At 38.2% G+C, this 16,486-nt stretch overlaps 1 protein-coding gene across 11 annotated transcripts in view; it reads right to left on the bottom strand.

Moving 5' to 3' along the window:
* Positions 1-16,486, bottom strand: part of MAGI2 (membrane associated guanylate kinase, WW and PDZ domain containing 2) — a 1,353,221-nt gene that overhangs the window by 297,686 nt on the left and 1,039,049 nt on the right. For all 11 annotated transcript variants that reach the window (XM_067042757.1, XM_067042759.1, XM_067042752.1 and 8 more), the window contains 2 exons: positions 10,598-10,719; positions 8,520-8,702 (listed from right to left, as the gene is read on the bottom strand). In XM_067042757.1, coding sequence (XP_066898858.1) covers positions 8,520-8,702; positions 10,598-10,719 — 305 coding nt within the window. The remainder of the gene's footprint in view (positions 1-8,519; positions 8,703-10,597; positions 10,720-16,486) is intronic.

Raw genomic sequence — 16,486 nt, 5'->3', positions numbered from 1 at the left:
CCAAGCTGTACAGTAAATGGGAAAGGAGTCTTCTTGCTACGACTATACGCGGTGGTTCTCAAACTTCAGTGGGTGTAAAAATGCAGATTCTAAGACTTGTAGTTCAATATGACAGACTGAACATATATGACTATCCCCTTTAACAAAGACTTTAAAATGAATAAAGCCACAGCAAAGAAGAGAAGGGGAGAGGAGCCATTCTGACACAGAGGGGCCCTTATAAAACAAGACAGCTCAAGAGAATTTTAGAATACGGAATGTGGATAAAGGCATGATAACTGATGTATCATGGCTTTGGAAGGTATATTCTAGAGCAGGGGTTGGCAAACTATGGCCCATGGAGCAAATCCTGCTGCTGCAATGTATTTGTAAATACAGTTTTATTGAAGCACAGCCATACTCACTTGTTCACGTGCCATCCCTGGCTGCTTTCATGATGACAGAGTTAAACAGCTGTGACAGAGACCACTTGGCCCACAAAGTCTAAAATATTTACTACTTGACCCTTTACAGAAAGAATTTCCTGATTCCTGTTCTAGTGTGCTTTTGGAGGAAAGGGAAACATGGACAAGAAGGACTCTCCATTGCTTTGTAGAATCGCAGAAAGGCTTGGGATTAGGAAACATTGGATACAAGTATACAGAGGATCTGCCCTGTTACATACATCTGCATGCAGAACTCTCACCACCTACCCTAAGTCAGAGATGAGGGTGTCTCCAAAAAAAGGCCCCTATTTAATAGACTTTCATATTCTGCCCCTGCCTAATAACCTCAGGTAAAATTTGACCAGTCTTCAAACTCTGCCACAGACACAGAAGTCCCAAGCAACTTTTTCAGTGTTCCATTTTTAAATACAGACTATCTAAGATCAAAAGGCATATGAGGGCTATGCTCTAGGAAAATGAGCATCCACAACAAAAGAGGATATGGATAACAGTGGACTCTGCTTGGGAGAGACATAATGGAAAGTCCCCATATGTCAGCTGTACAACCAGCCCAGAGAGGAGAAGGAGGACAAAAGATGCCCCGAAAAAGGAGGACCCTCTAAAGACCTAATATGATGGTGCTTTGGGGAAAAACAAGTATCATTTTAAGAAAGAGATTGCCAAAAACAAAACAACAAGGTAAAACTCCACAAAGCCCTTTACAGGGAGAAAATGTATTAATGATAGACCACTGGGGTCAGTGAACAAATTTACAAAGCCATGATAATGCAAAACCTGCACGAATATTACTAAAAGTACTTTTAAAACTCAACTGGCAGACTGGGGGAGGGCAAGTGAGGGAAAAGGGAGTTAAAGCTTCATTTCTTCTGAAAGGAAGTAAATATAGGTCATGTCTAGAACTGTTAAGTTGAGACAACAAGGGCAGGACAGGAGAAATTTTTATGCATTATAAATATTTCGATGTTATTATTTTTTTACCATGTGCGTGTATTTCTGTGACCATTTTTAAAAGTATATAAATGCACATTCCCAGAACTACTTCAAGAAACTTGGAATCAGCAGGTCTAGGGGCACAGAAATCTGCATCTTTAAAAAGCTCCCCAAGTGATTCTGACAAAGTTAATCTTGTGTCCCTTTTACAGGAGCTAATAAAGACGTAGCAACCAGGAAAAGCAATAACATCAATCTTATCAAATGCAGAAATGCCAGGAGCTAGAAAATGTCAGGGTGTTGGTTTTCCAGTTTCTTGCCATTTTACTAATAAAGTGAATAACTATTAGAAGAGGGCAAATAAAAACTAATGGGACGTGACTGACCTCATAATTCAACCCATATATAGGAGAACCTCATGGATAGGTCAAATTTCCTTGTTCTTATATTTGTTGAAAACCATAAGCCTTGATTCAAAAATTAGCCTGGGGAGAAACATGAAACACCATGTAACGAGGGAAGCTTTTTAACGGAAGGATGATAGATAAGTATGTTTTAGACTCTGCAGTTTCTACATAAGCCTTGCTACATCAATCTTGATTTTTAAAATAGTTTAAAGAATGTTATCAGGATCTCTGGTGTCTACAAATGATTGCTGGGATGTCGTGAATCCTTAATAATCAGAAGTCGGATGGTTTCTGGGCACTATGGTAATTTCTTCTAAGAAAGTGTCTTCTGGAACATTATAGGACCATTGGCGATTGGCTAAATTAGTTGTTAAAAACCAGGTGGGGGGCACAGTGTCCTCCATTTCTCCTGTCTCCATTGCTTCCTAGAATCAGTGCTGACTGAGAACAGACCACCCTACCCTTGTTTCTCTAGTACAGGACCCTAAGTCAACTTTAGTAGAATTGATTTTTCTTTGTGTCCAAACTATTGACATCTCTTTGCCTAAACTAGAGATAATCTAGAGCTAGAAAAGTTGATTAAAATATTTTCATGATTATTTCAATGTCACATGACATTGCTCACCTTCTAAATATCAATGATTTATTGTTTATATCTGTAGTGTCTATTATTTTTGTTAATTCTTGAGGTTCATTTATAGATGAAATCATTACAAAAAAGGAAATTAATTTTGTCCCTAACATGTACTTGTCTTTTAAATTTTATCCAGAAACTGGAAAGATGATTTGTTTTTGCTATTGGTCTGATTAGCATCGACTAGGCTATATTGGAAAAGTGGAATTCAGCTAATTCAAATTTCACTTTTTAATTTTTAAGTGTACGCATCCATCCATCCATCCAACTAGCCAACATTTATTGAGTATCTGCTATTTGCCTGGCACTGTTTCAAGTTCTAGGGCTTTACAAGTAAAGAAAACATCAATCATGGAGTAAATCTCTATGCCTAAGTGGTTAAAATTTTACACGAGAAAGGTTTTATATATAGGTATTCGTGCATTTATATGTTTTCTGTTTGAGGATATATGACTATATACTGTTCCTTGATGCTTGCCACAAGCCTGAATAGTTCATCTTTATCAGTTATAATTATCATCTTACTTGATACTTCACATAAACACCCACTGAAGGCAAAATATTAACCTACACTGAGATGGCCTATAAATCTTTACCTAGGTATTTCCCACTACTGTGCTTTTGCACATTGCTGTTTTTTCTTCCTCTAGCTTTCTTCACTTGTACACCCAGCAAATGCCTATGCATCATTCAAATCTCTGTCAGACATCATCTTCTATGAGGCCTTCCCTAAGCTCTTCTCAATAGAATTGACCCCCCTTTCCTCTGTACTACTTCTGGACTTTGTACATATTTGTATTTGTATTGTTATAAATATTCGCTAACATATCACTCATTATTTCTATACTGTAAGCTTCTTAAGAATAAAAACATTTGTTTCCACATTTTTGCATCCCAAGTAATTATCAGAATGCATGGCACATATGGGTATTCACTAAATATTTGCTGAACTGAACCGAGGAGCCATTCCCTCTACTATAACTTGTGGAATGCTACAGAAATATGTTTACATTTAACTTTAAATCATATCATGATTAAAAATAAACACAATATTTTCTTTTCTTTTCTTTTCTTTTTAACATCTTTATTGGAGTATAATTGTTTTACAATGGTGTGTTAGTTTCTGCCTTATAACAAAGTGAATCAGTTATACATATACATATGTTCCCATATCTCTTCCCTCTTGCGTCTCCCTCCCTCCCACCCTCCCTATCCCACCCCTCTAGGTGCTCACAAACCACCTAGTTGATCCCCCTGTGCTATGCGGCTGCTTCCCACTAGCTATCTATTTTACGTTTGGTAGTGTATATGTGTCCATGCCACTCTCTCACTTTTTCACAGCTTACCCTTCCCCATCCCCATATCCTCAAGTCCATGCTCTAGTAGAACCCGATTCAAAAATGGGCAGAACACCTAAATAGACATTTCTCCAAAGAATATATATAGATTGCCAGCAAACACATGAAAGAATGCTCAACATCATTAATCATTAGAGAAATGCAAATCAAAACTACAATGAGATATCATCTCACACTGGTCAGAATGGCCATCATCAAAAAGTCTAGAAACAATAAATGTTGGAGAAGGTGTGGAGAAAAGGGAACACTCTTGCACTGTTGGTGGGAATGTAAATTGACATAGCCACTATGGAACACAGTATGGAGGTTCCTTAAAAAAACTACAGATAGAACTACCATATGACACAGCAATCCCACTACTGGGCATATACACTGAGAAAACCATAATTCAAAAAGAGTCATGTACCACAATGTTCACTGCAGCTCCATTTACAATAGCCAGGACATGGAAGCAACCTAAGTGTCCAGAGACAGATGAATGGATAAAGAAGATGTGGCACATATATACAATGGAATATTAGTCAGCCATAAAAAGAAATGAAACTGAGTTATTTGTAGTGAGGTGGATGGACCTAGAGTCTGTCATACAGAGTGAAGTAAGTCAGAAAGAGAAAAACAAATACTGTATGCTAACACATATATATGGAATCTAAGAAAAAAAAAAAGTCATGAAGTACCTAGGGGTAAGACTGGAATAAAGACACAGAACACAATATTTTTGACTATTTAATAAGCAGTGAATTTCAACATTTTCTTTTCTTTTCTGACAAGAGAAATTATCATCCCTAAAAAGCCTAACAAAATTATATAGTTAGAAACACACTTTAAAAAAAATTCTGTTGTGCCCTTGCCCAACTCTTCTGACTCACTGCCAACATCATGGTTATTACAGACTCATCCTATTCATACTGTGTTACAATTACTTTGTTATATATCCAAAGCCCCTCTGGATGTAAACTCCTCAAGAGCCTGGCCCTTGTCATATCCACCTTTGTAGTCCTGGAGGACAGCAATGACTGTGAAAGGAAGGAGCTTAACAAGTGTTTGCTGAATGAATAAATAGAAGAAGAATAAACAGGAGACAGTGAATAGAATAAAATCCTAGGTCCTTTTCTTTCTATTAGGACCGTTCTGTGATTATCTTAAGTGCAGAAAATCTTCTAAATTCTAAATAAAGCTTTGACTTTGTTGTTGAGTAGGCTAACTTAGACTGTGTGAGTGTGGCAAACTAGGAAAATGAGCAAGAAGGAAAAGTGCCTTATTGTGCAAACCTTTTGATTTTATTTTGTTTTTAAGTTTACACTGAAAGAAGTCTTTTCTAGTTTTGAAACACAGAATAGTGGACTGGGCAAGAGAAAAAAAAATAACTGGGTTTTTTACTATGAAAAGAAATGGGTTTGTTCCCTGACCAAGGAGGTGAAAGGCTTATATGCTGAGAACTATAAAACATTAATAAGGAAAACTGAAGATTACTCAAAGAAATGGAAAGGTATCCCATGCTCTTGGATTGGAAGGATTAATATTGTTAAAATGCCATACTATCCAAAGCAATCTACAGATTTATTACAATCCCTATCAAATTACCCATGATATTTTTCATAGAACTAGAACAAATAATCCTAAAATTCATATGGAACCATAAAAGACCCAGAATTGCCAAAGCAATCCTGAAGAAAAAGAAGAAAGCAGGAGGCCTAACCCTCCCAGACTTCGGACAATACTACAAAGCTACAGTAATCAAAACAGAGTGGTACTGGCACAGAAATAGACATATGAATCAATGGAACAGAATAGAGAGTACAGAAATAAACCCACACACCTACAGTCAATTACTCTTCAACAAAGGAGGCAAGAATATACAACGGGAAAAAGACAGTCTCTTCAGCAAGTGGTGCTGGTAAAGTTGGACAGCCACATGTAAACCAATGAAGTTAGAACACACCCTCTCACCATGCACAAAAATAAACTCAAAATGGCTTAACGACTTAAATATAAGACACGACACCATAAAACTCCTAGAAGAGATCATAGGCAAAACATTCTCTGACATAAATTGTTAGGTCAGTCTCCCAAGGCAATAGAAATAAAAACAAAAATAAACAAATGGGACCTAATTAAACTTACAAGCTTTTGCAGAGTAAAGGAAACCATAAACAAAACAAAGACAACCTACAGAATGGGAGAAAATATTTGCAACCAAAGCGACTGACAAGTGTTTAATTTCATACAACTCAACAACAAAAAAACAAACAATCCAGTAAAAAAATGAGCAGAAGACCTAAAGAGACATTTCTCCAGAGAAGACATACAGATAGCCAAAGAGGCACATGAAAAGATACTCAACATTGTTCATTATTAGAGAAATGCAAATCAAAACTACAATGAGGTACCACCTCACAGAAGTCAGAATGGCCATCATTAAAAACTCTACAAATAACAAATGCTGGAGAGAGTGTGGAGAAAAGGTAACCCTCCTACACTGTTGGTGGGAATGTAAGTTGGTGCAACCACTGTGGAAAACAGTATGGAGGTTCTTCAGAAAACTAAAAACAGAATTACCATATGATCCAGCAATCCCACTCCTGGGCACAGATACAGACAAAACTATAATTCAAAAAGATACATGCACCCCTCTGTTGACAGCGGCACTATTCACAATAGCCAAGACATGGAAACAACCTAAATGTCCACTGACACATGAATGGATAAAGAAGATGTGGTATACATACACACACACACACACACACACACAATGGAATACTACTCAGCTACAAAAAGGAATGAAATAATGCCATTTCCAGCAACATGGATGCAACTAGAGATCATCATACTAAGTGAAGTAAGTCAGAAAGAGAAAGACACATACCATATGATATCACTTATATGTATAATCTAAAATATGACACAAATGAACCTATCTATGAAACAGAATCATGGACATAGAGAACAGACTGGTGGTTGCCAAGGGGGCAGGGGGTTGGGGGAGGGATGCAGTGGGAGATTGGGGTTAGCAGATGTAAGCTTTTATGTATAGAATGGAAAAGTAGCAAGGTCCTACTGTATAACACAGAGGACTATATTCAGTATCCCATGATAAACCATAATGGAAAAGAATATAAAAAAAGAATATATATATATATATATATATATATATATATATATATATATAATGGAATCACTTTGCTGTACAGCAGAAATTAACACAGCATTGTAAATCAACTATACTTCAATAAAAAAATATTGATACAAGAAAAAAAGAAATGGGTTTGTTAAATATTTCACTGAAGTTCAAAAGCATTGGGGATCCTTTTCCCTCTACTGAGTTGGTATTAAATCCACAATTTCCTCGTATTCTAACTGTAGGTGATACGATGATTCTTAATTGAGTCATTTGATGTTTTTTAGTGATTTTTGGCAACATGAAAGTGTGGCTGCTTAGTAAAATCTCACCAGATGAACAGCAGAGACAGATACTCTCTAACTTGCAGAAAATTATGTACACATGATTTTTACAACAGTAGCATTTGAAAACTGTGGTTAGTTAGTTTTGAAACTTTACTCAACTTTCAAGGAAATGTAACATCTATTAAATATATTATTACTCACTAGTGACTGGCAGTGACAGATATATTCATTAGGTGACCTTGAAAATATGTTATTTCTATAGGAACCATTTAATAAACAGTCATTTTTAAAATGAAAAATGTCAGATGAAGACCTCAATTTTATGTTGATTCTTCATACACAAACCACGGAATAACAATTTGTAAATATATGGAGCATACAAATGGCATAATTTTTCCTCAAAAGTAATTCTCTAATTTCTGTATCTTCTAGGATCCATTGACTTTAGTAAGTTAACATCATAAATTATATCAGTTGGGAAAAGTGTGTAATGGTGGTATATAGTTATTACACTTTTTAATTTTCTAAGGCATTTCAAAAACAATACTCCAAAATTCTTAAATCAGTATTTGATTATTATTTAAATAAGATCAAATTTGATTTCTTCTTTATTTTCCAGACAAGGAATATAGTATTTATAAATTATGGGACTAATTCCAAGTCATGGACCAGGTAGGAGAATTTAAAATCAGACTACAAAATCAGACTTCGTTCATTACTTTTTTCTCTGTCTCTGTGCACCTTTCATATTTTCTTGCCCTTAACAATTTACCTCTGCATTTCCATGTTAAATGAATTTTGATTATAATTTGACAGATATCCAAGTAACTGCATATGCAATCATTCATAAGGACTAGAGAAAAAAATCCTTATATATTAAAACACTGTATGGGGATATATAAAGATGAATACCATTAACATTTTTTCTACGAGATGAGCGTGCATATTTAAATATAACTAACCTGGGCAGTTCAGCATGAGAATACTATAAGATTAATACAGATTTAAAAAATATCAATAGCTGAACATAAGCAAGAAAAGTATGAAATGTTAATCACACCCCTGAGAAGGGACTCCAGAAATAAATTAGAAAAGTGTCAATCTCAAGGGTCCACTGAATCCAGCAAATAGAAGGAAAAATGAGACAAAAATGGTATTTAAAGTTGTTTCCAGAAATACTTCAATTTGATTATTATTAAATTTAGGGGAGACATAATCTGTGGTTGTCCTAAAGTGAAGTGACCTTTGACCATCAAATTAAAAACACAGAAAGAAGCTCCTCATATTTGCCTTAGGAAAAAAGTTGCAAAATAATTTGCTAAAGTATTAAGGAACTTACCTGTTTCCATTTTTCCGTCCTGTGCTGCAGGCCCATCGGGAATCACGCTTTTCACCTGCAGAAACTCATCAGGCTCATCTCCACCAATGATGGTAAATCCAAACCCCATGTTGCTCTTTTTTAGTGTGGTGCTGAGAAATGTTCCCTTCAACTGGGATGCATCCCGGGTAAAGAGTGGTTTTTCTACATTGGCCGATAGAAGTTAAAAAAGAAAAAGCACAGTTAAGGCATGGTCTTACATGGGGAAAAGCCAGCCACTGAGCAGCAATCCCAGGGGTAACTGTGGGGTTAATTATAGTAAATGCAAGCAGGCATGACTTCAGAAGCACACCTCTAAGCACTTCCCACAAACGCAGAGCAGTTCCAAGCATGCAGGGAAAGGTGAGAGAGCTGCTTGGTTTGGAGAGAGATTTTTTTGTCATCATTGTTTCAGTTCACTAAATTCACCGTCTTGTGCTTAAAAAGGGCTGAATCAACAGGTAAAGATAAAGCAGAGCCTAAAATCATCCAGACACATCTAGATACATTTCTCTTGTTCTGAAAAGGTCCAGGTAGGAGGTATGTGTGAGTGGCCAGTGCTGCCCCAAACCTTGAAGGGATAGGACTAGAAAACCGAAATGGACTACATTGTTTCCGAAAAAATAGGACCAGTGGAATATCAGCACCTCTTCAATTGTCTAAATTGTTTAGAAAGAATGCCTGGATGTGGGACTGAGTTAGCTTTTGCTTATATTATGAGATGCTATAAAGATAACCAGATAAATCCATTTCTACTGAACTGAGAGTGTTTAGTATACTCTAAAACATGAGCAAGAGGCAAGCCAGTATCTCTAGATATAATTATGAATGTAAAGGTAACATATTTTGTAATAATATGTTGACATGTTCAAATCTTATACCTAAATAATCTGAACAGAACTTGAACCCACTCATAGAGGTTTAACTAGTAATTTGTTATTTAACATGCTTTTTCAGCTATGATCAGTAATAAGTATATTCCTACATATATGAAATGCTTTAAAAATAATAGTCATACTAGGAATTAGAATTAATATCTGCTTTAAATGTTATCACTGTCAAGTATTTTATGTATTTTTTTTAGTTGTTCCGTTTTGGGTGATATGATTTGATATTTAAAACAGCCAAACTGTACATGGTGACTCAGTTAAGTATTCTGTTTGCCGTTGTTCCATTTTAGGGGATGTGTAATGGACAAACTATAAAGTCATGAGTCATTATATTGGAATTTTACTTTGTCTATTTACATATCTCATATATCTTTGTGAAGAAGACAGAGGACTTCTTTAAAATATAAATAAAAAACACACATAATCTTGTCACCTCCGTTTCCTTTATGAAAGTAAAGTTTACAATTTGGAGAGAAGTTCAATGATGAGACCTTTACATTCATCCTTATTGTGCTGTAGTGATACGGTGTGAAATCAACCGTAGGCATATCTAGACTCACCGACTACCAGAGCCTCCTTCGTGCTTTCACGTGTGAGTGAGAGCCCACTAAGATGTGAAAAGTGTGTGCAGCATCTCATCCCCGTATGTGGCTCCAGGGTGAAGTGAGGTGCAGCAAGCAACCCAGGACATATTGATGCACCCGGGCCTCCAGGAGAGGTGGCGCCCATAGTAAGACAGGTCACTCACGCTGTGCGAGCGCTCCCGGGCAGCGCGGGGGCAGGCGGGTTTGGGCCTAGGTACTGTCGATGAGGAGCTGTCTACTGTCACAAAGGAGAACAAGCCTCATTCTTGTGCTTGGTCATTTGAGGACAAACTTATGAGTCTCTATAAACCTCTGCAGTTCATGGTACCATCGTCATACCCATTCAGTTCTACCTGGCAACGTGCTGTAAATTCCTAAAAGGTGCTACCCGAGGCGTTACCTTCACTTGTGAATGCTAAATGCACGAGTTTAGAGACAGAGCAAACACCCAGCTAAAGTTAATTGAGGGGTCTGGGGAAAGCAAATCAATTATATGAGATGGTCCAAGATAAAGGCCTATTTGGAGAGCAGGCAGTTCGATAGACAGTCTTTCTCTCTGAAACACTGCGTGTTGACAGGTACTAACCTCGGAAACCTGGGGCCTGCAGGGGCTTTGTTCCAAGTTCTGTGTGGGGCATGTTATGCTGCTGTAGCTTCCTTTTTGCTTCCAGGACAGGGTTTTCAAACTGTGTTCTTCTATTTATGTGGCTGAAAAATAAAATTTCAAATTAGGATAACAGTGGGGCAAAGTCGTTTAAGAGAACTTATGAATAGCTCTAGCTGAATACCCCACCAGCACGCAGTCAGGCCTCTGCTGGGGCTGGCCTGTCTATGGTACGCATTTCCCCGACAAGAGCAGAGCTCTCAATGGGTCTATCATACGGTATTGTATTTAAGTTATGCAGGATTCAGCCAAAAGAACTAGAATGTGAACTTGCTTTCTGGTCTACCATGTTAGTTTGAGACGAGTTTGGTGCATTCAAATAAATGGCCAACAAATGAAATTTATACCAAATGGTGCTGAAGAATAAAGTATTTGTAAAGTATTTCTAAGCTCTGTAAAGTCCCAATATCCAACAAGATAAGTATAAGGTCAATTCACTGATTGCTTTAGTCTTAGAGCAACTGAAGTCCGCACATTTTAGAGTCAGACAGACTTGGATTAAAGGACTGTGCGGAAACACTCCTAAGGATATTTAGGAGCTGTGGAATACCTGCAGGATGATTGATACTGAGATCAGTCAAAAGCAGAGTATTTGCATTCTCCCTAGTGAGACAATAAACTTCTAGATATCAGACACAGAGCATCTTTAAGCAAATGTGGATCAGCTAAAACCAAGGGCTTAGACTTTAAGAATTCCTTATAGTATTACAGTGTGATGCATTCTTTTATAAAGTTTAGAGTTCCTTGTCCATGGAGAGGGTGGGAACCACAGCCCTGCCTAGCAGCAGTATAAGTAGCTCTTTCTCTACATATACATGCCTCACTAGAGGGGTGGCACGTACACTGATTTTGGTTCTTTGTACAAACAGAAACAGGATTATTGTATGAGAGCATGAAGAGGAGAGAGGGCTTAGAAGAGGAATGAACAATTACTCAGTACTTAACTCTGTGCCAGGTACTATATACAAATTTCCTCAGTCAAGGCTCATGGCAACAGTCTTGAATTCTAATTATCCCCATTTTAAAGGTGATGAGACTGACACACAAGAGGTCAAATGACTTGCTCTAAATCACGTGCCTAGAAGTGAAAACGCTGGGAATTGACCACATCTGTCTCTAAAATTCATCCTTTACCTACATACCTTCTCTTTTCAATGTATGATTTCACATTGACAAGTGTACACACACTTAATGTGCACTCACGCACGCGCAATCTTTATTTTAGGTCTATAAATACACGGAAGAAAAGGAAGGAGGTGGGCTTCCCTGGTGGCGCAGTGGTTGCGAGTCCGCCTGCCGATGCAGGGGACACGGGTTCGTGCCCCGGTCCGGGAAGATCCCACATGCCGCAAAGCGGCTGGGCCCATGAGCCATGGCCACTGGGCCTGCGAGTCCGGAGCCTTTGCTCCGCAACGGGAGAGGCCACAGCAGTGAGAGGCTCGCGTACCGCAAAACAAAAAAAAAAAAAAAAGAAAGAAAGAAAAGGAAGGAGGTAAAAGAAACAAAATCTCAACAACCAATTTTCTGTAAGTATGTCAGATAATTCCTGGTGAGACAGAAAAGCAATCGACTGCACTATCTAGTTACTTTCTCATGAGGTCGGGGCAGGGGAGCTGCTGCCACACAGGCTCTGGAGTTACTTAGTCCTGGATTCAAAATCCAGCTCTGCCGCTTGATTTGCTGTGTGACCTTGCACAAGTTATTAAGTCTGAACCTCAGTGTCCGTATCTCTAAGATGGCTCAGTATTTGCTTCCTCCTGGGTGGTTTTGAGGATTCAATGAAATAATGAATATTGGCCCAGGGTTTCAAGCATAGACATGCTCAGTAACTAGCAGCAGCTGTTATCATCACGGCCACCACCGTCATTATCTTATCATCTCTGACACTGTCCTCATTTTGAGTCCAGAGAGGAGGCTTTACCCCGGGGGAGGGTCTTTAAAAGCACCAGAACCTCTTGCTAATATTGCCGCTGGAATAGGTTAGGAAAGGGGTGCTTATAACAATGTTCTTTGGTAATGGAACTCACTGGTATGGGGTTCAAAGTAAATGTGTCTTACGTAAGATGATTTTCCATTGGAAGTAAAAGCTACTGTACTGCTCTTGTCACCAACGAGTCACCATGATCTGTGGTGGGTAGTGAACTACAGTATGGAGCTTTCAAAGCTTCTTTAACTCCATAAACTCTGACAGCACCACTCTATTTCAGGAGGCGCAGATTTGAAGCCCCTCTTCCCTTTTCTCCATTGCCTCTTACTGAACTCCTTTGAAATCTTCCTATTACCTAAAGAAATATTATTCCTGACTCTACCCTTACTCATCTCCATATCTTCTCCTCTGGCTGCATCACCACATGCACCTTTTGCTTTGGATACACTCGGAGCCACTCAAATCAGCAACACCCTATCAAGCCTCTTCTCTTTTCCTATGAGACTCAGAGCATTAGTGGTGTAGCAGCTGAAGCAAGACAGCCTGGGTTCGAGGTGGCATCTTAAGCAAATTGGTAAACTCTCTGAGCATCGATATCCTCATCTGTAAAATGGGGACATTAATATCTACTTCTTGGAGTTGCTGTGAAGATAAGAGAAATAATGTTTGCAAAGTACAGATATACAGGGAGGACCTCGCAATTGTAAGGTATAGTTGTTCTTTATTTTCAAAGTATAGTTATTCTCTATTACTATTATTTATAAGTGCTGTTGCTGTTATTGTCATTATTATTACAATGTTTTTTTCCATCTGTTCCATAACTCCTTCTCCAACCTCACCCAGCAACATTCTCTGCCTGTGCTGTGCTCCTCCCCTTGGCTGCCATAAAAACTTCAACAGACCTCCATCATCACAGTTTATTTATTTTCTTACACCCTGCCTCATAGTCAAGAGAATCTGAGGCCCTTTTAAAGAACAACAAGGAAAAGTAAACAAAATCCAGGGTGAAGTTAGTTGAGTCTAGGTGGAAGATCAATAGACAAAATTAATAATATAGGATCCTATTTGTTTACTAGAGTTGTGTTGCAAATTAGCTTTGAGCTTTCAAGCTGCTAATTCAGCAAGAAAGAGAAAGCAGTTATATTCTTCACAGTATTTACGATAAACTCAAGACAGTTGTTCTGAAGGACATAGTATTCCTGTTACTGACTCTTGAGATCATTCTTTCCAGGTCTTGGATAAATGTGTTTCTGTGATGTAGTATACAACATCCTAAATGATAATGATACAATAATGAATTTAGTAACCTTATAATACTGTGTTTTAATAATTGATTTTCATGTTTATTTCCTTGTCTAGACTGGGCACACCTGTATACAGGGTCCATGTGTTATTCAACTTTGTAAACTAAGCACTGGACATAGTGAGAGATAATAATTTTTTGGTTAAATGATGAATATGTGTTTTAAAACTTTTGTCTGCAAATATATGTTACTAATTTTGAAAAATCAGAAACAGTTCTGAGGTGTACCGAAGTATCAGCTTTCTTCACTTCCTATCTGTTCTGCTTCTGTTTTTCTAGGTCGTTGTTCATCATATGCATAACTTTATCCTTAGAAAATATATTACAAGAACTTTTTGGGGTAGATTTACTATACAGTTGGGTTCCTCCAACTTGCTACCTACATATAATTACTTCCTTAGAAAAGTCATAGCCACTTGCTTTATGGAAACTAAGTTGACAAGATTCCATTCACCAACAAAGTGAAGTTCTACATTTCACAGAGAATGAAAATACCAATGAACTTGTCTGGTATGACTTGTACCTGACAAAGAGTGGAAGCTGAGATAGCTTTAGTGTCCTGAGCTAATTGCTACAGAACATTTGCATTGTCACAAATAAAGTCATTCATTTAGAATTTAAAATGCTCCCAAGCTTTAAAAGACCTATTACAAAGAGATATGATTGTTGCTGAATGGAGAAGCCTTGTCTTCCTTGTGCTTCCAATAAGAATAGTTTGAAGTCCTTTTAGCAAGGATTTGGGGGACTTACAATGTGTAAAAGGATGTGAATGACAAATGTCATCCTCCTCCTCATTGTTTAGGCTCTGCGAGAGAATTATTAGCTAGTTCATCCAGCTCTGTACTGAACAGGAGCCTGGGAAGCTACCAAGAGTTTGTATTCTTTAGTTAAATTCTAGTTTATTATCATATTTTAGTAATAGAATTTTTAGGTGTTAAGAGCTAAGGGGGTAAGAGACATATTCTGAGGAGGGTAGATCCCAACAATCCCATTTCTTTTTACAAAAAAGAAAGATTACTGATATGAGATCCTTCCATGTGGGAATGGCAAAGGAAACAGGATATTCAAGGATGACATTCCATCACCTTCTCTCTTTGCCAGTACAGTCACTCATTTGCAGCTTAACTCCTCCCTCCCCTTTTCATTATGGAATGGAATGGAAACTTAAGATAAGTTCGTATGTGGCAGTACTTTGTAGCTCTGGATGAACCTGAAGAACTTAAAAAGCAAACAAAAACAGAGAGGACTCAGGCCCACCCTAACTCAACTGAGCCACAATCTCCAAATCGGGTACGGGCATTGATATTTTTTGTTTTGTTTTGTTTTGTTTTTTGTTGTTGTTTTTTTTTTTCACATCTTTATTGGAGTATAATTGCTTTACAATGGTGTGTTAGTTTCTGCTTTATACAAAGTGAATCAGTTATACATATACATATGTTCCCATATCTCATCCCTCTTGCGTCTCCCTCCCACCGTCCCTATCCCACCCCTCTAGGTGGTCACAAAGCACCAAGCTGATCTCCCTGTGCTATGCGGCTGCTTCCCACTAGTGGCATGGACATATATACACTACCAAATGTAAAATAGATAGCTAGTGGGCATTGGACATTTAAAAAAAAAAATCTTCCCAGATAACTCTATAGTGCAGCGAGGGTTGCAATCCCCTAAGTTAGAAGCTGAGAAGGTGTGAGAAGGTAGTTGAATAAGGACTTTCTTGCCTTATTCAACTGGAAGTCTCTTTTTCTGTGTAGGGCCCTGGGGAATATTAGGAAATGCCCTTTTGCTCTAGAAGAGAGGACATGTGCCAACAAAAGGGTGAGACATGCACAGAGGGAAGGAAATCTTTGCCGCTGATGGATGATATGCTGCCAAAGGTAGTCCCAGCTCAGAGTCCTGTGTGACTGCCACCTCCTTCACCGTGGGGAAGCAATGGAAGAAACAGGGGGAAAGTCATACATAAAGTCGTACATCCTGAGCCCATCAGTACACACAGGACAAGTCTGCTGGGTGATGAAGGCCATCATCTGACCCTCACTACCAGTGCTCCCTCCATATTCCAGCTTGTTAACTCTCCACCTTGCTTCTCCTGGGTTTTTGGAGAGCGGCACTTTTAGTGCATAGTCACAAATGACACCTTTTTTGTACCCACTGGTCACTATCAAATCACCTTGACTTCAGTTGATAGATAATGGATCTAGATAGAAATGGATCTTTGGCTCAACGTGAGAGGTGAAGACAGCAACTTTCGAGTGGAGATTGTACCATGAGTAAAATATTTCCAAGATGATCAAGGTGGCTACACTAATTACTCCAATGCATGAGGTAGTCAGTGCTCAATAAATATTTGTTGAATAAATGCCTGGAGGGAGGCAGGCGTGTGTGAAAGGTCATAGATCTTGCTGTTTTCCAGTTAAACTCTCCCGTAAAATACATGTTGTTGACGGAACTAATGGTGAAGCTTAGGGCCAACTTATGTGCTATAACCAATCTGCATTTGGGTAATGATCCATGGAATCCTTCAAAACAGAGAATCTTTCAAGACTTTCGCGTGAGAGTGAAGAAGTCATCCCACTTCGGTAAT

Source organism: Kogia breviceps, chromosome 9 (genome assembly GCF_026419965.1).
Source record: "Kogia breviceps isolate mKogBre1 chromosome 9, mKogBre1 haplotype 1, whole genome shotgun sequence".
Classification (NCBI taxonomy): Eukaryota; Metazoa; Chordata; class Mammalia; order Artiodactyla; family Physeteridae; genus Kogia; species Kogia breviceps.
This window is presented reverse-complemented; position numbering and strand designations above follow the sequence as displayed.